Here is a 25,073-nt window from a genome sequence, read left to right on the forward strand (position 1 = left end):
ATCATACGTTGGTGGCGCTCGGCTAAAAAAAGTTTCCATCAAAAAAAAAAGTTTCCATCAAAAAAATTCAAAACTTCTCGAACAAAATAATTTTAATTCCATGAAACAATCGTTTTTCAATTTTGTGTTTGCAAATCAGACAGTCAAATAATAAAACGTATTACTCTATACATTCGAGGCCTATAATTTCATACAGTACAATTATTCCAGAAAAATATCTGACCAAATAAAATACTTAATTATTACAGTATCACTTTTATTATTATCTCACACAGATGTACATTTCTTAGCCAAAGGCTAATAAATTGCATTTAAAAAAAAATTGAATACAAAAATATTATTCACTTCTTAGAATAAAAGTTTATTCCAGATATTTTCAATATTTAAGTATAAAAAAACTTCTTTTTGTATTTGTGACGGGTCTCAAAATGGTCAGACTGGGGTCAAACAAAAAATTGCTGATTTCTTCTATTAAAATATTTTTTCCTTATTCCAAAAGACCACTTTATTGATGCTGCTTCAGAATTGTTATCACTGACTATTTGTAAATTCACATTTTTTTAAATATTTTATTTACTGTACTACTGCACTGTAACAGTTTAATTTGGTAGGAATCCTTCACCAACAATGTCCCCTTCCTCAAGAATGAAACTCGCCTCTCCAGTATAATGTCCCTGACCTGACACCTCCACAACAACGGCATCAAAATCACCACATTTTACTTGCTTGATGGCAGTTCCTGAAAACAAACTTTTAGTTACGCCACTTTCAAATATTCTTTTCTGGCCGATTTGTATAAAGCCTTTAGAATGTTGTAGTGCAATTCTTGCAGTAACACCGGACCCGGTTGGAGATCTATCAACCTGAAATTAAAAGTATGGTTTTAAATATTAATTCCAACAATTATGTGTTGTTTATTACTTTCCACAAAATTTAATTTTCTTAATAAATCATTAAATATTTATAAATGTGTCTAGAAGTAGACTTTAAGCAGAACAAAAAAAAAATGGACAGCTTCAGTTTAAGTACCTCCTACGATTACTAAGTATGGTTACCTGAGCATCTGCAAACACACAGACATTGGCTGTTGGGTCTGCTGACCAATTGTCTTGACCATCTGTTAGAATAGTACCATAGAGAAAACTTAAGTCATCATCTTCAGGATGGAGAATCTTCACTTGCTTTTTAACAGCATCAGATACTGCAGTAGCTGCTCTTTTGAGGTCACTCGTACTTGACTCTCTGACATCTAATCCTAAAACGTCAGCACTTATGAAGGCATAGAAAGCGCCACCATAACTGATGTCTACCGTCATCATTCCGTAGCCTTTAACTTTTATCTCGACATCTAAAAATAGAAATATTTTTGAAAAATGTAACGCTGTATATTATTTTCATAATAGAGTATGATCTTTAATATGTTGAGCTATTGTGTGGAGAGTTTGCATAATGTAGGCTTATTGGACAGATCTAGGTAGTTAATTCTTCAGTTTCTATTCAACCAGTAGTGCGAGAAAGATCTTTTCATGGAGGGATCAGTTGAATCATGAACACCTTATAGTCCTGAGATACTAGCTTACTTGAAGCAAACAGAAATGCTGGAACACTATGAAATCGGACATATCCAGACTTGCCATCCTTGTACTCAACTAAGGTTTTGACCAGTCCGCAAGGACATTGAATGTTGACTTCAGTTTCAGGCTCTGTTGCTGTTACATACTTTTTATCTACAACTAAGCGGCCAAGTGCTATTATAGCATGTCCACACATAGTACTGTATCCTCCGTTATGCATGAATAAGACTGCTATGTCTGCTTCTGGAAGATCAGTATCTACAAGTGCTGCACCATACATGTCATTGTGACCCCGAGGCTCAAACATAAGCATCTTTCGCAAATGATCCAGATTGTTTTTCGCATACCGTCTTTTTTGTAGAATTGTATCTCCATGAATTTTAGGATATCCTGAAATTATAACACGTAGTGGTTCTCCGCCTGTATGCATTTCAATAGTTTTGATCACAGGAGATGAATTTGATAAAAATGACTGGCTGAGTGTCCAACTCATGTTGAATCCTATAAAACAAGAATCACAAATATTATTTTTACATTAGGACAATTTCATAAGCTGTCTGTATAGTATTGGCCTGCAGATGCTGATTTATATTTTAAGCTTTTATTTTATTATCAAATCCATTGAATGACAATTCATGAAGATGTTGTTTTGGTACTTATCTAGCAAAGTGCATAACCTACCTTTACTTTAGATTGCCTTGGTTCAGTTATTTAGTTATTGATAGACAAGAAATGACCTGGTGTTGGTTGTAACAAAACATGCCTCCAGAGGGCGATGTCTAACTTGCCATGTGGCAATGGGATTTAATATTCAAGGTTATTACTGTCAGTAGTCACGTGTTAGTGTGTGTTGGTGTGAAGTTTAAAAACCCATTCAATTGAGGAAGAGAACAGGAAGTTTCTATGAAAATACTGTTGTACTTTCCAATTTAATACAATTCTAATTTACAATATATTATGCCCATAATTAATCAGGACACTATTTTTCAAATCTAAATTTTCACAATTAAAGATAAGCATTGCATTTTCCTGCACATAAATAATCAAATTATCATAAGTTACATTTAGGCATAAAAATCAGTATTTTATGTTAGTAAGCATTTCTGTACATAGACTAAAGCTATGAAAAAATGTGATGTGCCCATATATAGACATGATGATGTCATATCACTACCATATTTTGGCACATTTTTATCACATAAAGTTTGATAATGTAGACAGAGCTTTAACAGAAGATTCATTTATCATTCATTCATGAGCAGAGGGCAAGTAATAGAACTTTCTTTGATTATGATAAAATGTTACATAAAACATGAAATAAAGTATTTTAAAATATCATATTGCAACTGAATTTACATAATTAAACTTTAGTCCTGCAGTATAATTTATTAGACAACATTAAACTGAGTAACTGCTTAAATAATTTAAATAACACACATTACATTACATAATAACTGTTCCATATATATCTGAATTTGTGTTTGAAAATCCTTAAACACATTTTAAACTGTTTTAATTGAATTACTTTCTTCACTGTGTCATTGATAATGGTTTTAATTGTATTACCTTAAGTTTCTGTATATTATTAGAGAAGGTAACTTACTTTAATGGATTGACAAAAAAGTTTGAAAACTTAGTAGTGGGATTGATTAAAATAATAACATTTTACCAAATCATGAATGCTTTAAAAAAATGTTAAGACTAAAATGATTTGATTACAATTTTAACATTTTCATGTAGGCATAGGCCGCCATTTTTTTTCACTTCCACATAGCTAAAGGCAAAACCCTTTGGCTAAGTACTTCTGTTCGGTAGATATATATTCAAATCAGTAAAATGTTGAGAATGTTCTGACATTCAATTTTTTCCACAGCAACTATTTTCTTTAAATTCCTCTTCATCTATTGTTTGTAGATAGTTTGTATCTGGCTGCTGTAACGAAATATGTTCCTCTGGTTTTTGTCCATCGCTAGTTAGAGATAATATTGTTTCTACTAGGAAGTGCATTGCTTTATCTGAAAACAACGTATTGAGAAGACAGAAATAAATCAACTAATTTGGGTGAAATATTTGATATTTGTGAATCATTTGGGGATGGGATTTTTCCCATGAACATTCATTATTTAGGGTTTCAACCACTACATATAAACACATAAATTTTAATGATATAAAAAAGAAATGTATCAACAAAAGCATACCACTATCAAGGGGACACTTAACCATAACATGCAAAAAATAGGGAAACAGTATGTTTTAACAATCAGCAGAGCCCCCATTAAAATAGCGGTTTGCTGATTATTTAAATTCATAAATAACTGCATACAGTTTGACTGAGGTAAATCCATGTGGATATAAGCCATTATTTATTCAATAACTTACTATTAATATATTCATAGGCACATTTTTACAGGTACAATAGTTATAGCTAGAGAGGATTTATAGGTGAACTTTGACCTTTAACTGGTAATTATACAAAATAAATATGCTTATTTATGCAGTTTATATTTGTTAATTTAGTTACCTATATTCTTGTCATCTTTGGCAGAAGTGCTGAACCAGCCAACAAACTCATGCTTCTTACAAAACGCATCTAAAGTTGCTTCATCCAAAGGACTTGTGTGAAGGTCACTCTGAAACACATCAGTAAATAGTAATATAATTGGTAAACAGACAACACACATAAAGTCTATTCATTCATTCTGCTGTTATTCAATATTTCTCTTTGCAGTATATATAAAATAAAACTGAATTGCGAGAGATTTACATATAAAATTGGTACAAGCTTTCAAACATCAAAGTTCACAACATTAAAAAGTTAAATGAGAGTAGTAGTAGTCTATGAGAGGAGGCAGCCTATACTCTGTATCAAATTAATGGTTTTAAACTGTCTATTTAAACTCATACATGATAGTGCCTCTATTTAAACTCATACATAGAAGTAGACATAATACAATTAATGGTTTTAAACTGTCTATTTAAACTCATACATGATAGTCTATTTAAACTCATACACAGAAGTAGACATAATACAATTAATGGTTTTAAACTGTCTATTTAAACTCATACATGATAGTGCCTCTATTTAAACTCATACACAGAAGTAGACATAATACAATTAATGATTTTAAACTGTCTATTTAAACTCATACATGATAGTCTATTTAAACTCATACACAGAAGTAGACATAATACAATTAATGGTTTTAAACTGTCTATATAAACTCATACATGATAGTGCCTCTATTTAAACTCATACATAGTACAACGAAATAAACCAAAAGTACCAATCGTAGTCGAAGGCGAAAACGGAATAACAAGTAATGAAGAAATTACAACACAGAAAATAACACAGTTTTTTAAATCATTCTACAATAAGGAAAACCAATCGGAAACAAATGTTGAACCAAGTGCTATGAATGTGCCATTTAATGAAAAGGAAGTAGAAAAAGCCATAGATAAACTGAAAAATAATAAAAGCGCAGGAACCGATGAAATCAAAGCAGAACAACTCAAGTACAGTCCTAAGGAGCTAAGACAAATCATTGCTGAAATTATGAATGATATTGCAGCAACGGGAGTTTATCCTAAAGAACTAAATGAGGGCATATTAGTACCCTTACAGAAGCCCGGGAAAAAGCGCGGACCGGTAGAAAACTACAGACCAGTTATCCTGCTAAATATGATACGAAAAATTATTGCAATCTGTATGATTGGAAGAATAAATGAAAAGATCAACCGATGTATACCTCCAACCCAATGTGCATATAGAAAAGGCCGCAGCACCACAGAACTGGTATTCAGTGTTCGGTTACTAGCAGAGAAGGCGATAACTTCAGAAGATTATGAAACAATAGTGTTACTAATGGATATGAGCAAGGCTTTCGATTCGGTGAACAGGGGGAAACTACTAACAGATCTCAAGAAGGTCTTGAATGATGACGAACTACACATGGTCTCACTTCTACTAAAAGACGTCAAACTGAGTGTACGATGTGGTAGTACAGTAGGCGAATCTTTTACAACCAACATCGGTATTCCACAAGGAGATTGCCTGAGTCCAGTGCTCTTCACTCTTTATCTTGCAAGAGCACTGGAACACGATGATGAAAACCAACAACTACCACAATCCTCATTATTCATAATGGATCAACAATATGCAGACGACATCGGATGGGTGACAAATTCAAAAACGCAAGTCGAAGAAGTTAAGAAGACCATACCTAAGAAACTAGAAAGCAGAAACCTAATCATAAACAACACTAAAACAGAAGAATATATAATCAAACGAAAAGGAGATGAATCATGGAAAAAATGTAAATATCTAGGATCGCTAATTGACACAGATAACGATATGAAACGCCGAAAACAACTCGCAATATCAGCCTTCAACAACTACAAAGAAATTCTAACACGCAAAAACTTATCACTAGAAGTAAGAATGAGACTATTCAATGTATACGTCAGAAGCATATTCATGTACAACTCAGAATTATGGACAATAACCAAAAAACAAGAGGACGAAATTGACTGTTTTCATAGGAAATTATTAAGAAAAATTATAAAAATTAAGTGGCCGTATACAATCAGAAATATAGAACTATATAGCAGAACGAAAGAACTAAAATGGTCAAACATAATAAGGAAAAGAAAATACAAATGGACCGGACATATGCTAAGGCTTCCGATGGACACTCCAGCCAAATTAGCGTTGACAGAATCCATTCGAAAAGTTAAAAGACCAGTGGGCAGACCAAAAAACTACCTGGATAGGAAACATAAATAAAGAACTCAAAAAAGCAAATACATCGATCGCAAAATTAATGAATGACCATCAGACCACCGAAAGAGAGTCATGGAAACGATTAGCGTACGCAATGTCTACCCAAGACGAATAGCGTAACGGATGATGATAGTACAATTAATGGTTTTAAACTGTCTATATAAAATCATACATGATAGTCTATTTAAACTTGTTCATGGCATATTAATATTGAATGGATAATTGTAAATATACCTTATTTGCTATTAGCAGTATAGGTACTGGTTGTTCATTTGCTAACATCACCTTTTGGTTAACATCTGTATACCACTGTAATAAAAATAAAAATTACACCATATCATCAACATTATATTGTGACAATAATTTTTAGAACTTCTTTAAGTTTATTAAAAACAATTAACTCACTTTTAAGACAGACTCAAATGTGGCTGGTCTGTAATAAAAGGAAACATTAATTAATAACATTTTCAAAGACATTATTTTTTTGTTGGGTGTGGGGAGGGGGGGGGGAAGATATCTGTAAACATTCAGAGCTTATACAAATAAAATACTGTACCAGGTAGTTATACCAGCATACATTACATTATCTAATATATGCTATTAAATGCTACATACAGTATACCATCCGTTTTATTTTAATTTAAAGTCTGCCAGGGTCTTATATTTTTAGACAATAATTCTTCAAACTAATTTTACATATTAAACACACTTACCTTGATAAATCATAGACTATAATTGCTGCAATTCTGCAAAAAAATTATCAAAATTTATAAGGAAAACTATGTATAATTATGTCCCATATTCTAGAATAATTTATTTTTGGATAAAAAAAGAGATTTATATATGATTGTGGTAGTAGACTATCAACAAAATAGGATTTATTTAATTATAGAATTTATTTGTTATTTTTACTTACGCATATTTATAATAAACTCTGGTCATGTGACCAAATCTTTCATGTCCAGCTATGTCCCTAGAAATAGTAAAGGTCAAAGGTTATTATAACCTGAATAACATCATCATCTTTATGATCTACTTGGATATACTCTGTACTACTCAACTAATACACTTACCATAACTGTAAATTAATTTTGGTTGCATCATTCCAATTAATAGATTTCAAAGCAAAATCAACTCCAATAGTAAGTTTATAATTTGGAGAAAATGTACCTAAATAAAAGTAAATGGAAAGATTCATGGATTGGGAAATCAATTGAGAATATTTTTTATTATTAAGAAGTTTTTGTTTTGATGATATTAAAAAACACATTGCTTCCAGTGTTTGGTCATGATTTCCTGCTTCACTGGTAAATAAGGAAATAATAGAATAGATCAAATGAAAGTTCAATCTGTGTACATTAAGTGCATAAAAACAAATGTAGTTTAATTAATTGGAAAAACCAACATGAAACTTACCTTCAGTGTATCGTTTTATAATTGATGTCTGTATAGTTAAAAGAAAATATTCATTAAACATTGACATGTTCCATGTTGGTGACAATTGCTCTAGTATTTAGAGAATCTGTCTATATACAGTAGTCGTAAGTGTCAATAGACAAACATGTAACTCTATATCAATGTAGAATACTGAGTGTCTATAGACAAGCATGTAACGCATGCATGCATACTTTATTTTAATGTGAATATATTTTTTAATTCAAGATTGCCATAATTTAACAAACTTTTAATTAATAATTATTAATAATGATTTTGCCATTTTCTAATCTAACAAACAATAATTATTTGCATTATAAAGTGTTATTTTCCATCATTATCTTCTTGTTACCAAACTTCAGTTCTGCCATTTTCTGAATTTCATTTTGACAAACCAATTATTTTTTAGACTCCAGCCTACCTTTCCTGTAAGTAAAAGAGAAAACAAAGTAAGTAACCAAAATTCTTATACACAAACAATTAGACATTTCATGATGATGCCATTCATTGTGTTAATTTAAGCTAAATACTGTACCATAAACAATTAGACATTTCACAATGATGCAGTTCATTGTGTTAATTTAAGCCAAATACTGTACCACAAACAATTAGACATTTCACAATGATGCCGTTCATTGTGTTAATTTAAGCCAAATACTGTACCACAAACAATTAGACATTTCATGATGATGCCGTTCATTGTGTTAATTTAAGCCAAATACTGTACCACAAACAATTAGACATTTCACAATGATGCCGTTCATTGTGTTAATTTAAGCCAAATACTGGACCACAAACAATTAGACATTTCATGATGATGCCATTCATTGTGTTAATTTAAGCTAAATACTGTACCACAAACAATTAGACATTTCATGATGATGCCGTTCATTGTGTTAATTTAAGCCAAATACTGTACCACAAACAATTAGACATTTCATGATGATGCCGTTCATTGTGTTAATTTAAGCTAAATACTGTACCACAAACAATTAGACATTTCACAATGATGCTGTTCATTGTGTTAATTTAAGCCAAATACTGTACCACAAACAATTAGACATTTCATGATGATGCTGTTCATTGTGTTAATTTAAGCCAAATACTGTACCACAAACAATTAGACATTTCATGATGATGCCATTCATTGTGTTAATTTAAGCCAAATACTGTACCACAAACAATTAGACATTTCATGATGATGCCGTTCATTGTGTTAATTTTGACCAAATACTGTACCACAAACAATTAGACATTTCATGATGTTGCCGTTCATTGTGTTAATTTAAGCCAAATACTGTACCAGCAAAAGCAAGGTAGAAAATGGATTTACATATTATGTACAGCTATTTTCTCTGACTTTGCCACATCATTCAAAATATAGGCCTAAATTTCTTTTATTTTATGTATGAACAATGCATATTTGTTTATTCACTGTCGTCCTAGTGCTAATGGGCCTTAAATAACAGGAGTAGTATTATTTGCTAACAGTTGAGAGCATTCTGTAAATGAATACCGGAAATAAAAATGCAGGGTTAGCCTTCCTTTATCTTACAATTTGATACCGAGTCCAAATGTGTGTACCACGATTAAACATGCTTGTTGGACCTTTCCACTCCCCATCATGATGATTGATGAGACCATACTCCATGATGAGACTGAGACCGACTGGAGAGGTCTCGTTCAACTTACCAACGCCAAATTCTCCAATTACAAGAATCTTGTATAAATGCTCTTCGATATTCATTTGTTCATTCGACATGATTTACTTGATATTGTACATTAAGTATTAACTTCGATAATAAATCAATCATTTTTTAATAAAATAACAGTCATGAGATCGAGAGCACTCAGCAGTCAGAGAGCAGCCCAGTCACCTGATTTGTACAAGTCGAGTTTAATTTTGTTGTTTATCATTTAGGATTATACCATTTTCACCAGAGGAAGGTACAGTTTTATGTTTTTTACACATCTGTGTAGCTATTTTGGTTAGAAAATTACTTATAAAATAAATCAAGCATTTAACATGGAGCGATAGGTTTAAAAATAGTATTTTATTTTGTAATGACTATGGAACATTATTTAAGTAAATGTTTACGTTTAATTCCCCTTTTCCAAAATAAATTAGGCCTAACATTAGAGAATCGATTATAAACAAACATGGCGCTATCCAGTAGATTTTTTGTAAGGAAATTATTTTGTTAAATTTAATATGTATCTAGGCCTTTGCATTATTGCATTCATTACCTAATTGGTAACTTAGTTATATGCAATGAAATTTAACTTGTATGGTTACCTAAATTATGTTGTATGTAGGCCTTAGCCAGGCTAGGCTAGCCAGGCCTTGGCGCGCCTGGCCAGCCTGGGATCGAGTCAAGTCGCCCCAATCAAAGTCGACTAGCTTGACTAGCATCCGCTAGCCTGCTCTTCTGGCCTGCCTGGATATTTAGTTAGTACTGTAGTGCAACTTTACAGTAGTATTAGGCTGCTGTATAGGCTAATCATCTAGATCTACTACTACTATCTGTTTAACTTAAGTTTGAATACTTAAATAAAGTGTTTTTTTATGAAAGCGAAATATTGGTGATATATAGGCCTATATTTAAAAGATATATTAGTAAATACTAATGTAGGCCTAGATAGTAATACACTGTAATCATGCTATTATTATTTTGTTCAATAGTTAGTCGCTACTAATATAATGTTTTACTTATTTCACAGATGACAACAAAATATGGTGCAAATGTAATATTGTCATGTAATGGGTTGTTTAGGTTGTCATCACAACGGTGTTTATGGGGAATGCTCAACTCCATATTTAACAAGTGAGATTGTATTTTAAGTGAGTTAGTGCATGGATTAAGGAATAGAAGGATAAACTAAAATTAAATTTGTGTCTATTGAGAAAGAGAGCTTTTGATAAGAATTCCCATTGGTGGAAACAATGATGGGAGAGGGTGCAGCCTTCCCCTTAAATTAAAAATGCAAAATTACAATGCAAAAGATGGGATTTAATTAAGTTCAGAACTTAATTTCCAGTTCACTTTAAAGATAAGCAAAGCTGACAAACTCACTTGAAACTTGTCTTTCTTCCTAGGTTTGATCAGAACAGAGTAAATGAAGTAGGACCAGACAGGGCGGCAGCTGAGTGGTTGCTGCGTTGTGGTGCAGCAGTCAAATTCAGTGGTTATGAGAAATGGAATGATGATTATAACTCATTGCCAACTGGAGCAAAGGATCGCTATCGGATTGAGGCTGTTGACGCCACTGACTCCAGCATCATGCATATTGGCTTTGACCATTTCAGTAAGATCAATTTACCATGTTAATACAAAAAAATTCATTTCAAAAATATTTTACGAGGGTAGTCCATCCAGCCGAAGCTATTCATTAGAGACCCTCACAAAAATATAATTTCACAAGACATTCACATACAACAATTAAAAATTAAAATAAGTAGAATTGATTGTTGTGAAGTACTTGTTGAGGGAGTACAGTTTCAATTCACTATCAAACTTTATTTGACAAAAAAATCATATATGGACATGATGACATCATCTCACTACCATAATATGGGCACATCACATTTTTTTGTCACATAAAGTTTAATAATGAATTGTTTGTCATTTGCATAATGGTTTTGTCTTTTGTCTGTATAATTTTCAATTTCCTTTTTTACTTACAATATTAGTATGAGTTAGTTGGTTATTGTTATTTTCACAGGAGGACTGGAGAAGATGAGATCTCTGAAACTGCACCATGCAACGTACATCACAGATGAAAGTATGGACAAACTAGAAATATTAAAAGATAGTTTGGAAGATATTCAAGTGACCAGTTGTGGAGATGTATCGGACAAAGGCATTGCATCACTGTGTAAGCTATGGTGAGTTCTTCTATCGATGGATCGAACTTAATCCATTTTTGCTTCATGATAATTGATAATATTGATATACTATTATTATGCTTTTTGAATAATGTTATGTCATTTTCACACAGCAAACTGCAATACATTTTCCTGTGTGATTTGCCAGCTGTCAGGGATATTGAAAGTGTGTTGAACACTTTAAGGGCAGCGCTGCCAAACTGTGAGGTACGGTACCTTTCTTTGGAAGGAAGAAAGGACCTACGCCGACAGTTAACCAAAAACAGAGAACTCATTAGACATTTTGATGAATCAAATTCAGCATGACATTACAGAAGATGTTAATTTGAAGGTTGCTTTTACAGTGAAAATGTAGTGAGGTCTATCTATTTATCTATAGTTTAATTTGAATAATAACTAAATCTTAAAGTAGTAGGGATTTACTTCAACAGCATTAGCAATCTCTGGGAAGAGTTTTGTATCAGATTGTTCTTTCATAACTGTGTACAACCACTTGACACTATGAAGTTAAAATAAAGTCCATACTACTGACTTTATGATGAACTAAATGCATTCTTCTCTATTTCGGAATACTTATTTTGTATGTATAGTTGGCACCTGAACACATTCTTAACAAAACAGTTTACCACGATTTAAAAACAGTAAAAAAAAAGGATGATTTAATGATGCGAGGCAATCAGTAAGGCAAGAAACCTGTACACAATAGAGCTTAGTTATGCCTAGGTCTATGGGGCCAGGCTGGTGGGTTTTGTAATACTTCACGTCCGCGTGTCCCAGCAACCCTCGAGGGAACCAAGAAACTATGAACGATCGCGTAAAAATCGTTAACGATTAACGTATTCGGTAACTTGGTTTATAACGATTTCTTGCTGTTAAATCGTTGAATCTGTCAACTCAACGCAACTTAACGATCGACAGGAGAACAGGCTTTATTGCGGCAATACGTAGGGCCTATGCGTTCGAATAAGACGCGCGCGCGGGAAATCGAGGCGTTTTACAAACTCTTTTCGGCTTTCTATTTTAAACAGCACGTGCTTATTGATGAAGTAAGTATAAGTACTTTCACGATATAATTTGAAAAGACGTGCTCATGTATTAGTAGTCAGAAGGCCAATGAGTATGTTAGGGCTTGGTAGGGCCAATAAACGGACATACTGTAGACGGAAAAATAATAATAATTGGCCTAGGGCTAGGCTATATAGGCTCACTAATTGTAGTATTGTAATAATAGGCCTCTAAAAAACTAGGCTTAGTAAGCCTAAGACCAGGCCTACTCTAAATTACTGTGTAGTATGTGTCTACTGCCTACTCTTTCGTATAGGCCTATAGTCGTGCACTACTTCTTGGCCTAGGCTAGTCTATTTGGTCAATAATACACGTAGGCACATTTTATAATTATGATTTATTGGTTGTCTTTATTTCAAGGCGATGAAGTCAGAAAATGATGCAGGGTTTGTTGCGGTACATAAAATACAGCATTGTGCAAAATATATTGACAAAGAATTCAACGAAATGAAGCAACTGATAACCGAGATTAAGTCGGCTCTTGGAAGTGTCAGAGTAAAGAAATCACCTCCTCCTCCAATCATAACCGAGATTAAGTCGGCTCTTGGAAGTGACGTCAGAGTAAAGAAATCACCTCCTCCTCCAATCATGTCTCATCAGTTTGGTTTATCACTGACCATAAACACGTCTTCAAATCAAACGACTACTGAAAGAAGGATAAATCAGAAACATACACGGCAATCAAATAAAAGTTCTTTAGAAGTTTTTGAAGGTGGACGAAACCGAAAAATGAGAGATGATATTTCACAGTCGTCTCAACAACCTCAACAGCTACATATCAAAGATAAAAACGATATTCGTACAAAAAAACAATCATGTGTTAAAAGTATCGGATTATGCCGTCGGACAAAGTCGGAATCATCCGAATATAACATAACAAGCGATGCAACACCGAACATCTGCAGAGATGATACATTGCCGCACTGTGAAAATAAAGACCCTTTGATGAAGCCAGCTCTCACAGTTGACGATAATATTTTGAAAAAATCAAGAATTTACCGTCTTATAAAACGATTTTTAAGCCAAACTAAGTTCTTTCAATTTTTAATAATCATCATATCATTAATGGTTTTAAAGATAACTTTAACATTTTGTAATTTTTTAAGGTTTGGTGATTGTGAACCTATTGAAAGGGACATTCGATTTAGATTTAGTACATTGTTCAAGTTCCGACACAACTCACCACCGCCAACATAATTTATTATTATTATATTATATAAAGTAAATAATTAAATTAAATTTGCAGTGAAAGTTATTATTACATTTTTAATAAAATAGTTTACTGGAACCATGGATCTATTCCTTAATCCATGCTGGAACCAATCGAATTATCGACAAAATGCCTAGGCCTACTTGCCGACGATCAAAGTATATGTTTGGTTCACATAAAGATATTATATATCACTTGCACTGATGAATGAATGGCTAGTGTTGCCCGAAAGCTCTGCTAACTTTTCTGGCTGTTTTACTTTATCGTTTTGATTTAGCTTTTCGCTTTTTTTTTTTGTATCTCCATTGTCATTTTTTCAGTATTTTGCCTTTGGATATTATAGTAGCTTCATCATATACATCATAAGTAAATTTATCTGGAAGTACGCCCTCCATTGTGCGGCGGACTGTCATCTAATTAATGTTTGATGTATTGAGACTGTAACAGTTGGATTTATATGGAAAGTTATTTTTCAACTGATCACAATTTCATGATTGAATGATGTCAGCTATCAACATTCGCACTGGTGGTGATACTTCTTACAGCTAGACCTACATTGTTACACTATGATCAATTACGCTCTTTTTGGTGGTAATTTTGTTATTACATCACACCAGTGAGATGTTACCATGTAATTTATAGGTCCATGATATTATTATTTTGGAGATCAAATAATATTATTTAAGATGAAAAGAATGTCTTGTTGGTAGAGGGCGCATTAAGAAAACGCTCAACTCCCTGGACATTTTCAACCAATCAGCGCGAAGTATCATGTCTTCTATAATAGAATTCCTGGGACAAGATTGGCATAGCTTTGCAGATAACGCTACTGCTAGTATCGAACTGAACATCAGCATCTCAAAAGGGTAAGATATATTTTATTAATCACAAATATATACATAATTATTTAAAATTTATATTGACTTCATCAGTAAGTATATGCAAACTCTTTTTCGTATTTGTATTAATTATATATATGCACTTATAAATCGAAAATTATTCAGACAGTTTTCACTAACTAAATGCTTAACATAATGTATGTTTTTACGGTAAGTCGGAATCAAAAAATGAAATATTAAAGTTTTTAATTTAAACAATATACATTAAATCATCCGGCCATTAAAGAATTGCTTATGTACTTAGACTGGTTACCATAGCAATATCAATCTCTATTCCATATAATTATGTGCGCATTAAACATTCGAATATTCAATGTGAAAAATATCTTTCGAACCAATGTTCAGATCCAGAATATTATGACATATTATTACCAAATACTCGTCATAATATCGTTCTCATTTCGGGTTTTTGTGATTTTTAATTCATGTGTGTTAGAATTGCTGCTAAATATAGTATTTGATTACTGTTATAATAAATGTATCAAACTCTAAATGTATTTTTCATAGTCGCGAAGAGGCCTAAAAACTGATTAAACAACTTTTCATGAGAACTTTGTTTGCTCGACGCTTTTAGGTTCAATAGATTATCTATCCCCAACATAACTAAATTCCAAAGTTCTCTAGAATGATTCCCGAACGTTCTTCCTCGGAGCTTGATTGAAAGAATTGCATAACTAACATTACTATGTTTGTTTTAGTGTCTAAGTTGATGTTGAAATTCAAGGAATACGTTTGCGTTTGGTCATAGACTACGGTTTCTCTGACCATATTCAATAGAATTGCTTATTCGCGTTTAATTGTTGAAATAAAGCCTAATATTATTATATATCACAGACATATATGCTAGGTCCAATCTAATACAGTAGGTATACTTAAAATATACATTTTGGAAATAGTACAACATGTCCGCCATGATTAGATTAAGATTACCAAGTTCACGAATAAGTGTTGTCGGTTGCCAAGGTGATAACGTTAACCTTTATACGTTTAAGAGATGCTTGAGAGAGTAGCGTCCCATTGAACATTCTTATGTATTGTAATGTAAGACTAAATCAATAATATCAAACAACAACACAAGTACTCATGCTATTGTTAAATAAGTTAGTCCCGTAACTGTATCTGCACCTACAGAATACGAACAGAATTAAGCTGGTTCTGTTGAGAGAATTCTATAGTTTTATATATACAACACAACAAAAGAAAGAACTTTCACAATGCATCTTACTAAAAACAAAGCTGCTGTTAATTACCAGTATTCATTAGACTCGAATTGTTAAGATCTACTTAAATTTGCTATCGGTTTTGTTAGTATTTGTTAGATCAAGTTGCTAGGTAACAAGACGCTGCAGACTTAATAGCAATGCTGCTATCAACTTAGTGAATTATATTATTGAAAAGATTTCGCAACTATAAATCATTGTTTTTAAATTTAAAGGCTAAACCGACCCGACGTCGACCCGGCAAATCAATGATTCTGTCAGTGTGTACTTGTACTGTAGTAAATTATTGACCATAAACAAACTTGAACGAACACGATCTTTGGTGGAAGAATACAATATAATTGTATTCAATATTATTTGTTTTTCTATCGAAAATAAACTAATTACATCGACGAACCACACTAAAACAAATTACTGCCTAGCATGTTGTATATTTTGTCGTTCCTATAATGATTATCAACAGAAGGATCGAAACGTTGAATGACTTCCCTCTTTATCAATGTTTTATCTAAGTAAATTGATAGTAAACGCGTCAACAAAGTGTAAATACAATTTTAATATCCGGATTGTGTTCATAATTGTGTATTAAAATATTAAATTTGCACACAAGCAACATTTTGGCTAGTTGTTAGACCATTTAAAATTTTCTTTTTAAGAAGCCACCAACCATGAACAAGAACCAACTTAAGTATGATACTTCTGAAGACTACCCCAATTTTAAGGGGCACAAAAGTCTCCTGTCCAAGCATTTGACTGACGCCATGTATAAGAAGTTGAGGGATGTTACAACTTCAAGCGGTTATACTATCGACAAAGCTATCCAGAATGGAGTCGATAATTCTGGTAAGACCGATACCGTTCTAAGGCTCTGTCTAGACTATCAAACCATCATCATGTCCATATATGGGCACATCACATTTTTTTGTCGCATAAAGTTTGATAGTGTAGACAGAGCTTTAGTCAATCTTGACCACAACTATGCTCCTTATCCCCAACGCCATCATTATTATTAATATTAATAATATTAACCATTAATAATATTAACCACTGCATTATTGGCGTTCATCAACCCCACTCTCTTCCTCTCTCTCCAACCCATAAACCATGTTACTAACCATCATCGCGCGGCAAACATTATACATGATTAATCTTGCACTATCAATAATTTAACTAATTAAACATTTTATTTGAATCTAGATTTCCATCTCGGTCTTTTGGCTGGAGATGAAGAGACATACACTGTCTTTTCTGACCTTTTTGATCCTGTAATTGAGGAATACCACAATGGATTCAAGAAAACAGGTACGCTCATTATAAATATTGATTGAAGTCGAGTTTATTTTTAATCTAATCATTAGACAATTTTGAAAGATTCAGATTCAGATTCGATTTATTGAGTCATTCATACATAGTATAATGATAAATGTTTTCTTAGTCGAAGATTAACTTAGAACGGTATTGATCTTACCAGAAATATCGACTCCATAAGATGAGTTATGTTTTCATAATTGATTTCTTTTGAAATACATTTAAACACACAAGTCGTGTATATTTTGATCACAGCACGGCGATTTAACAGTGGAGTCATGTTTAGAGACTAAAAACAAACAATAGCCGAAACATTTTATTGAAACTGTTTTATGATTGAGAAGCCGCCTTATTTGTCGACAGTGGCGCTTCATGTACAGTAATTTCAAATGAATACAATGACAAAATTCAGAAAATCGATGTCGAAATTTGTCGAAGAAAGCGAACTACAATATTCATTATTATGTCGTTCTTAAATCAGGGGTTGTATTTTAATACACAAAACTTACACTGAAATAATACTTTTTTTGTTCAAATTCTATTTCTTATAATATAATAATTGTATTGTTTGAGCGATGCCAAATAAGTCTACTTGATCGTTGGAATCTCAAATACCGTATCATGTAGTAAAGTTAATATTATCTTTAGGTCTTGCACTTGTGTTCTGACGACGACAGAGGCCGCCGCGTATGCTGCCTAATTTGGAATGCTAAGTTATTAGCTAAAGGAATCCGTTGATTGGCTAGTATCTTATAGCATGTTAACATTGATAATAAATGTGATGATGATAATGATGACTAGCCAATGGTTGTTGAATTCAAGGGTTTATATGTTTGTGATTGATTGATAGTTACTTAATGTGGTCTATTTTTAGTAATAACTTATTTATTTTTATTAAGTCAGTCGAATTTGTACCATATACCACGAATTCCTAAGTGGTATATTGATTGGACATCTGCATCAAGCAGAACGTTCCGAGTTCGAATCTTGGGCGCGGTTCGGCCCGGATTTTTCCATCACAGATTTCCTCATAAATATCAGTTTTGATGTTGTGACGTCATGGTGTTCATTAATCTTCCTTCAATCCATTATGTTGTTAATGTTTGATTAATGTCTGAAATCGACTTCGTCAAGTACAACATCATTGTTTGTTTTTGATAACAGCTCCGTACTGTCTGCTGAGTATGAATTTACTTTAATTGGTATTACTGTTTGTTGTATTAATTTTTTTCATGAGTATGATGACACCTGGTTCAAGATACATGTGGAGTATAATAAGTTTATGCCTTTGTTAGTTATATCACGTAGTCTTGGTATTTAGTTCATACTAAGAACCATGCTAAAATATTCAATGCATTTCAAATGACCGCACGTACGTAAGAACCACACAAACTTTCAATATTATATTTTTAAAAACTTCTTTTATTCGGACGATATACTAAACAACGTCAACTAAATGTAATGCTCTTGCAATTGTACACGACTTTTTGGACCACCTTAAATAATGTTTTAGACCCTACTCTGCACCTTTGTGAATATGTTTAATTTGCAATAGTATGAAGCGAACATCTAAATTAAATAATAAATCATCCTCTTCAATCCTTAGTCTCAATTCGCAAATTAGATCAGTGGAAATAAAAGCACGACTTCTAATTTGTGATTTGGTCGCATGAATGAATCAAAAATATTACTCGTGCATCAGAGACTCTCTGAGAGAGTGGAAATGCTTTAGCCATTCGCATAAAATTGATAGGACGATAATAAATACTATAACGACTATTTTCATTATGTTTTTATCCGTAAAACAGTCAATTAAAATATAATGAATTTCTAATTTTTACCAGTTGACATTGAGTGATGAGTTTTGTGTATGATAACGTAACATTCACTTTTGCGCGCACAAATACTACAAGCGATATCTATCGCGTCGTGATTGGCCAAATGACTTTGCATAATGTCCAAACCAGGATTAAGCATTAATAATATCTAAGGAACACATATTCTTATTGCTTTTGGTTTCATTTCATTATTTCGATTATTTCAAGCAATAAACGATATTTAAATTTGTTTTTATTCACGACGCAGTTTAGCAAAATGTGAGGTTTTGCACGTAAGCCGTTATCTTGTTTAAATAACATGTTTTCGTTATCAGCCTGCAAACATGATATTTAAGCAAGGGGCGTCGCCAGCGACATCTAACTGCACGCCAGTTTGTTTTGGGTGCATCGTCATGTATATTTTATTACAAAGAACATTTATATTTTAAATTGTTCAGATACCAGAGCAGACGACCGGAACGCCGGGTATGCGTTTAACGTCACGTGACCAAATACTGTATTCAATTAACATGGTACAACATAACACTTTATTGTGGCTGGGTGTGGATATGAACATGTTTCCTAACAAAAATAATATAATCACTAACATTTAAAATTATGTTTTATATAATTACCCATGATATCAATGAAATTAGTTCATGACAACGATAATCAGCATTCAGTGTCTACTGATGATACATGTCGTCACAATGTGTGTGACATATAATTAAGACGCATCGAATGTATATAGCCAGCGCTCTGTATTCACTTTTTCCATTCATTCTATGTGTAATAAATGTAAAAAAAAAGATACAAAATGTAGCCTGAATCTTAAGTGTAGGGAACGTCACTCGTGTAATTCCGCATCACAGAGCAATCAAAACACTCGAACTAACTCGGGATCTCAAATTTCATATTATAATGAGCTATCTGAGAATGGATTTAATTATGTACCACAACGTTTACGTCATCAACTCTCTGGCATAAACAGGGGTCATTATAATAGTGATGATGATGATAATCTAGGGGATATTGATAAGGATGACGTCATTATAATAGTGATGATGATGATAATCTAGAGGATATTGATGATGACGACGGTTGATTATTTGTTTGTTTGTTTTATCTTTATTATGATGACGTTCTCCGTGATTATATGTGATGGGGATTTAGATTTTTAAAAAAAACATTTTAATGGTGATATTTATTCAGAATGAAAGTGTTAATGGAAATGATGGCAATTTGATTATTATGATGATGATAAAAGAAGAATATAATAATTATTGATTTTTGATACTATAATGAAAGGTTTCTGCATAATTGAACGGAATATGATCGTTTAAAAATAAGTAGATGTAAATGTCTGCCCGCACTCTCATATATTATGTTAGATTTCTTATATCACGTGATTGAATAGTAATGATAATTCTGAGGAACACTAAAGGTCGTTTACAAATATAGCTACAAATCGTCCGTACATCCTTAATGAGATGTTCATGTTCCTAAACCGGCTGCTATAATAAAATAATTTTAAAAATTGACATTTATATTATAATACATGATTATAGGCCTATTAAGTTATGTTCGGATTTTAAAATCGTGCATTGAGCATCCAAAATGTCTCAATAAATATTGGTTGTGAGGAATGTTATTACTTTAGCTCTCAAAGAAATATTCATATGGTTATACTTTCACCAATATTATAAATTATAAATAAAAGTATTTCTTCTTTTACTATTGTGTTGTCTATACTATTGTTTGAAAGGACATAAAAGCTCTGTCTACACTATCAAACTTTATGTGACAAAAAAAAATATATATGGACATGATGATGTCATATCACTACCATATTTAAGCATATCACTACCATATTTGGGCACATCACATTTTTTTGTCACATAACGTTTGATAGGGTAGACAGAAATGTATTTTATGGCTAATAAAGACATGAAATGAATGAAATTTAGAGAAACAGCAGTGATTCCTGGTTATAAATATTTTGGTATAAAAAACCGATATTCATCTTTTATCCTTTCATTGAATAGTATTCTGATAAAGTAAACCATAATTTTTCTCATCTTCTATCAGACAATCACAAGACCGATTTGGACCCAAGCAAGCTCACTGGCCCTGATGAGTTGGACCCTAAGTACGTTATCAGTTCACGTATTCGTACTGGACGTAACGTCAAGGGATACTGTCTGTCTCCGTTCGTCTGTCGATCTGAGAGACGACGAATTGAAAAGACCGTTGTTGAAGGTAACCACACTCTATATTGACTTTGTATTTACATGAAGGAAATTCTATATTTTCTCCATGGTATTATTAATTTATATATTTGATGATGGGGATAATCGTACCGATACTAATACTAAAATTGATTGCATTATTTTTCTATTTTTAGCTTTGAATTCTTTGGGAGGCGAGTTCAAAGGCAAATACTATTCACTGCTGACCCTCAATGAAAAAGACCAGCAGCAACTAATCGATGACCATTTCTTATTTGACAGACCAGTGTCTCGTCATTTTACTAGCGGTGGCATGGCCCGTGACTTCCCCGATGGACGTGGTATCTGGTAAGCCTTTTTTAAGTCACTTTTAGGGATACGTTTTAAAATAAATTTACAAACTTAATAGATGCGTGTAAGTTAATAGAGAGGTTTCGCAACGCTACGAATACGATAACGAAAACGAATACGTCACGCACATGTATTCGTTTTCGTAAGCCTGCAAAAATCGAGGGCGCCGTCGATCCAAAAAAAAAAATGTGACTGCGGTAAATTCGAAGCGCAGCAGGTACGTGTTGCTTGGCTGCCTAGGCCTAGCGTAACATCAAAGCGAGTGAGCACTTTAAAAACTGCTATTTATCAAAATCGACTTGTTATTTTAGTAAATTACTTTTAGTAAATTACTTTCAATAAATCTATAATTATATTATAATCATGAATCATTTCTGATTCAAATGCAAAATGTGGAAAATAATCAAAAACTATACTCGTTTTGTAGTTACGAATATGACTGGTGATATTCGTCAACACAAATACGCTTTACGAATATGAAATGGGGATCAGCTCAAAAGTTTCATAAATGTATGACGTATCCGTTTTCGTTATCGTATTCGTAGCGTTGCGAAACCTCCCTATTAAGTACCGTTAACGATTTGAGTTTGGTCTCCACTAAGACGAAACGCAATGACGTAAGCGCAACGATTTGAACAATCACTGCAAGCGCGATGGATTATTTTGTCTAAACTGTCGTTTGCCATTTTGGTCAACTTGCTTGCGTTGCGTCTACGTCCTTACATTGCGTCGCTAGTGGAAACAAGTACGTTTTAAGATTCACAAAGAGCTCTTAAAAAGGGCGACGCGTGACGATCGTCTTCATCAACTTTTTGTAAAACTATGTATTTCTAGCTTAATTAGTAGCGTATCTACTTTCAGGCATAATGACGTAAAGAACTTTCTTGTTTGGATTAATGAAGAAGATCACACGCGAATCATCTCCATGGAGATGGGAGGCAACATGAAGAGAGTTTTCACTCGTTTCTGTACTGGATTAACCGAGGTAAGATAACACCATGTTATAAGGATGTCAACGACGTTTAGGCGTACGGCAGCCTAAACAGAATATCACCTTATATTCAAATACTTCATTAGGCTGAGAATTAACGTTAGACGTTCAATCCGTCGTAATGCATGCAAATAACGATCATACAATATAAATATTGTACCACTTATAACATACGCGTATTATTTCCATTACCAGGTAGAGAAGCACATCAAATCTAAGGGAACAGGTTTTATGTGGAACGAGCATTTAGGTTTTATTTTGACCTGCCCATCTAACCTTGGTACTGGAGTACGTTGCAGTGTACATGTTAAAGTACCATTCCTAGCTAAGGACAGCCGCTTTGAATCCATCTGTACAGCTATGAGGTTGCAGAAACGTGGAACAAGTGAGTTTTTCAGTTTTTTCTAATAATAATAATAAATAATAATACAAATACATCGTTTGCGGTAAGGTGTCGAACTTGGTTCCAACTAGGACGCAGCACAAGGACGTAAGCGCAACGAAAGTGATTTGACCAATCACAAACGATAGTTGGGACGATCCAGCTTGTGGTGATTGGTCAAAAGTACTTTGTTTTCCACGTCCGTCCTCTTGTTGCGTCCACAAGAACCAAGATTAGGAAACGACAGCAAGTTGATTTAAGTTAAGAGTTTAAGAAAGTAAAAATCAAGAACGTGTATGTCACCCGGTACATTTCAATATTTTTGTTTTTCTTTGCTTAGGCGGAGAGTTTACAGAATCTGTTGGAGGCGTTTACGACATATCTAACTTGGACCGTCTGGGAAGCTCAGAGGTACAACAAGTGCAGTGTGTTATTGATGGTGTACAAACCATTATCAACATGGAAAAGGCATTGGAAAAAGGAGAATCAATCGATTCTCTTATCCCCTCTTCCTCTTAAACGGAGACGGAAAACAGAAGATTATACAAGTCTGATTTTGTGTTGTTATTATGAATCTGATATTGAAATAATGGTTAAACTTTGTCTATATAATGTATCAATGATTTCTCTTGCACCAACAATAAATGTATATTATTTTAAATATTAAATTTGTGAATAATACATAGAATACTGGGTGTGTTACATAACTGTCACAGTTTGGTAACTGATAAATTTATACAAAATCACAGTACCACGTACGCCAAATTAGCGAATCTACCATACGCGTATAAAATTATGTACGTACACGCGCGTACATCTACCCGATGCGTATAAAAAACGTCTATAATCTTGTTTGAAAGCAATTTATATTTGATTGAAGTGTCGTGAGTGTGCAATAATAATCACAAACTTACCATTCACGAATGTTCTTAAATGATCTTTAAATATTTGTATTTAAACATAGTCAATACTTTCTATTGACTATGTTTAAACACAAATATTTATAACAAACCTCCATGAATGTCCCCATGTTACAGTTAGGTGGTGCCTTCGGGTTGCTTAGTAATTTAGAACAAAAACCTAATAGTGAATAAATAATATCACTACTTGATAGTTATACTATACTGTTTTTAACATTGACAGTAGTTACAGAATGCCCTTACTATTTTAGGTGTAATTGGGTAACAGGTTATGTAATTTTGTGACTGCTTCTATGAGAATTACATAATACATGATCTTGTGTTTGAAATAATGAAATTATTTTTATAATACTTTCATTATGTAACAAAGCATAGTATTTCTCAATCTGCAAATGTTAGTTTCTATAACTAGATATCTGTTACAGGTTACCTGTCGGCAATAAAACAACAGATTTTAGAAAAATGATTCCAGGTTTGTCACTTTAATTGTGTATTAAAAATTTGTTAATCAGAGTTTACCTCAAGGGTTTTTTTTTTCAAACCACTGATCTATAGGTCCATGTTGAAACACTGTTAAAACTCTCACAGTGGGAGGTATTGCAAACTTTTTAGCTTTCACACTTAGTCCCACCTACATCGAGGAACTCTTTTATCTTCATACGTCTTACCTACATTCGTGGTGTACCACAAACTTTATACCAATATAACAATACTATTAGGAACTAAAGATAACTTGTTTTGTCATTTGTAAGGCTTAGCATAATAGTGAGCCATGAGCCGATTTAGAGCAATTAGTTCCTAAATGCAAGTCATTAATTCATGGGACTCGCTTGCAAAGACAGGCTACATCCACACTTAATCCATGGACCTATAAATTAATTATTGTATGGGTCCATGCTTAAGCCATGGACCTACTATATATAAGTATTTTATAGGTCCATGCTTAATCCATGGACCTATACATTAATTATTTTATAGGTCCATGCTTAAGCCATGGACCTATTAAAT

General features: G+C 33.0%; 6 protein-coding genes across 8 annotated transcripts in view; 4 read left to right on the forward strand and 2 right to left on the reverse strand.

The window, feature by feature from the left end:
- Nucleotides 1-25,073, forward strand: part of LOC144851834 (lysosomal proton-coupled steroid conjugate and bile acid symporter SLC46A3-like) — a 123,302-nt gene that overhangs the window by 67,283 nt on the left and 30,946 nt on the right. The window lies entirely within an intron of this gene.
- Nucleotides 236-2,394, reverse strand: LOC144851599 (trans-L-3-hydroxyproline dehydratase-like). The gene is made up of 4 exons (XM_078709136.1): nucleotides 2,256-2,394; nucleotides 1,581-2,075; nucleotides 1,056-1,348; nucleotides 236-863 (listed from the first exon to the last, which is right to left on the reverse strand). Exons 2-4 carry the CDS (start codon nucleotides 2,065-2,067, stop codon nucleotides 600-602), a joined length of 1,044 nt encoding a protein of 347 aa, XP_078565262.1. The 5' UTR covers nucleotides 2,068-2,075; nucleotides 2,256-2,394; the 3' UTR covers nucleotides 236-599.
- LOC144851601 (ras-related protein Rab-32B-like) lies at nucleotides 2,698-9,688 on the reverse strand. The gene is made up of 10 exons (XM_078709137.1): nucleotides 9,481-9,688; nucleotides 8,210-8,214; nucleotides 7,771-7,798; nucleotides 7,428-7,524; nucleotides 7,271-7,327; nucleotides 7,068-7,100; nucleotides 6,760-6,787; nucleotides 6,589-6,663; nucleotides 4,096-4,204; nucleotides 2,698-3,589 (listed from the first exon to the last, which is right to left on the reverse strand). Exons 1-10 carry the CDS (start codon nucleotides 9,548-9,550, stop codon nucleotides 3,432-3,434), a joined length of 660 nt encoding a protein of 219 aa, XP_078565263.1. The 5' UTR covers nucleotides 9,551-9,688; the 3' UTR covers nucleotides 2,698-3,431.
- Nucleotides 9,931-12,357, forward strand: LOC144851923 (ATP synthase subunit s, mitochondrial-like). The gene is made up of 5 exons (XM_078709584.1): nucleotides 9,931-9,972; nucleotides 10,510-10,613; nucleotides 10,886-11,094; nucleotides 11,512-11,674; nucleotides 11,788-12,357. The coding sequence occupies exons 1-5, from the start codon at nucleotides 9,949-9,951 to the stop codon at nucleotides 11,978-11,980; spliced, it is 693 nt and encodes a 230-aa protein (XP_078565710.1). The 5' UTR covers nucleotides 9,931-9,948; the 3' UTR covers nucleotides 11,981-12,357.
- Nucleotides 12,698-14,050, forward strand: LOC144852713 (uncharacterized). The gene is made up of 3 exons (XM_078710668.1): nucleotides 12,698-12,720; nucleotides 13,100-13,250; nucleotides 13,314-14,050. The coding sequence occupies exons 2-3, from the start codon at nucleotides 13,103-13,105 to the stop codon at nucleotides 13,934-13,936; spliced, it is 771 nt and encodes a 256-aa protein (XP_078566794.1). The 5' UTR covers nucleotides 12,698-12,720; nucleotides 13,100-13,102; the 3' UTR covers nucleotides 13,937-14,050.
- LOC144851839 (arginine kinase-like) lies at nucleotides 14,661-24,531 on the forward strand. 3 transcript variants are annotated; one of them, XR_013614230.1, is made up of 9 exons: nucleotides 14,661-14,815; nucleotides 16,728-16,911; nucleotides 17,266-17,370; nucleotides 21,282-21,452; nucleotides 21,598-21,769; nucleotides 22,634-22,757; nucleotides 22,959-23,148; nucleotides 23,486-24,175; nucleotides 24,209-24,531. XR_013614230.1 is itself a non-coding variant. In XM_078709476.1 (8 exons), exons 2-8 carry the CDS (start codon nucleotides 16,737-16,739, stop codon nucleotides 23,662-23,664), a joined length of 1,116 nt encoding a protein of 371 aa, XP_078565602.1. In that variant the 5' UTR covers nucleotides 14,661-14,815; nucleotides 16,728-16,736; the 3' UTR covers nucleotides 23,665-24,531. The 3 variants fall into 3 exon arrangements, 2 of the variants coding, with proteins under 2 accessions (XP_078565602.1, XP_078565603.1); XM_078709476.1 differs by having other exon boundaries at nucleotides 23,486-24,531; XM_078709477.1 differs by having other exon boundaries at nucleotides 14,677-14,815; nucleotides 16,725-16,911; nucleotides 23,486-24,531.

This window comes from Antedon bifida, chromosome 9, assembly GCF_963402885.1.
Source record: "Antedon bifida chromosome 9, ecAntBifi1.1, whole genome shotgun sequence".
Taxonomy (NCBI): domain Eukaryota; kingdom Metazoa; phylum Echinodermata; class Crinoidea; order Comatulida; family Antedonidae; genus Antedon; species Antedon bifida.

What these genes read in the sequence shown, in the direction of transcription:
- LOC144851599 (XM_078709136.1), bottom strand. Translation starts at nt 2,067, where the DNA reads ATGAGTTGGACACTCAGCCAGTCATTTTTATCAAATTCATCTCCTGTG. An exon ending in AGCATTTCTGTTTGCTTCAA is followed by an intron (nt 1,349 to 1,580) that starts GTAAGCTAGTAT and finishes TTCTATTTTTAG; the next exon opens with ATGTCGAGATAAAAGTTAAA. An exon ending in GTGTGTTTGCAGATGCTCAG is followed by an intron (nt 864 to 1,055) that starts GTAACCATACTT and finishes TTTTAATTTCAG; the next exon opens with GTTGATAGATCTCCAACCGG.
- LOC144852713 (XM_078710668.1), top strand. Translation starts at nt 13,103, where the DNA reads ATGAAGTCAGAAAATGATGCAGGGTTTGTTGCGGTACATAAAATACAG. An exon ending in CAGAGTAAAGAAATCACCTC is followed by an intron (nt 13,251 to 13,313) that starts CTCCTCCAATCA and finishes TAAAGAAATCAC; the next exon opens with CTCCTCCTCCAATCATGTCT.
- LOC144851839 (XM_078709476.1), top strand. Translation starts at nt 16,737, where the DNA reads ATGAACAAGAACCAACTTAAGTATGATACTTCTGAAGACTACCCCAAT. An exon ending in GAATGGAGTCGATAATTCTG is followed by an intron (nt 16,912 to 17,265) that starts GTAAGACCGATA and finishes ATTTGAATCTAG; the next exon opens with ATTTCCATCTCGGTCTTTTG. An exon ending in TCTGTACTGGATTAACCGAG is followed by an intron (nt 22,758 to 22,958) that starts GTAAGATAACAC and finishes TTCCATTACCAG; the next exon opens with GTAGAGAAGCACATCAAATC.
- LOC144851601 (XM_078709137.1), bottom strand. Translation starts at nt 9,550, where the DNA reads ATGTCGAATGAACAAATGAATATCGAAGAGCATTTATACAAGATTCTT. An exon ending in ATAGTCTATGATTTATCAAG is followed by an intron (nt 6,788 to 7,067) that starts GTAAGTGTGTTT and finishes CTTTTATTACAG; the next exon opens with ACCAGCCACATTTGAGTCTG. An exon ending in CAAAGATGACAAGAATATAG is followed by an intron (nt 3,590 to 4,095) that starts GTAACTAAATTA and finishes CGTTGTTTTCAG; the next exon opens with ATAAAGCAATGCACTTCCTA.
- LOC144851923 (XM_078709584.1), top strand. Translation starts at nt 9,949, where the DNA reads ATGGCGCTATCCAGTAGATTTTTT. An exon ending in CGCTATCCAGTAGATTTTTT is followed by an intron (nt 9,973 to 10,509) that starts GTAAGGAAATTA and finishes CTTATTTCACAG; the next exon opens with ATGACAACAAAATATGGTGC. An exon ending in GCATCACTGTGTAAGCTATG is followed by an intron (nt 11,675 to 11,787) that starts GTGAGTTCTTCT and finishes ATTTTCACACAG; the next exon opens with CAAACTGCAATACATTTTCC.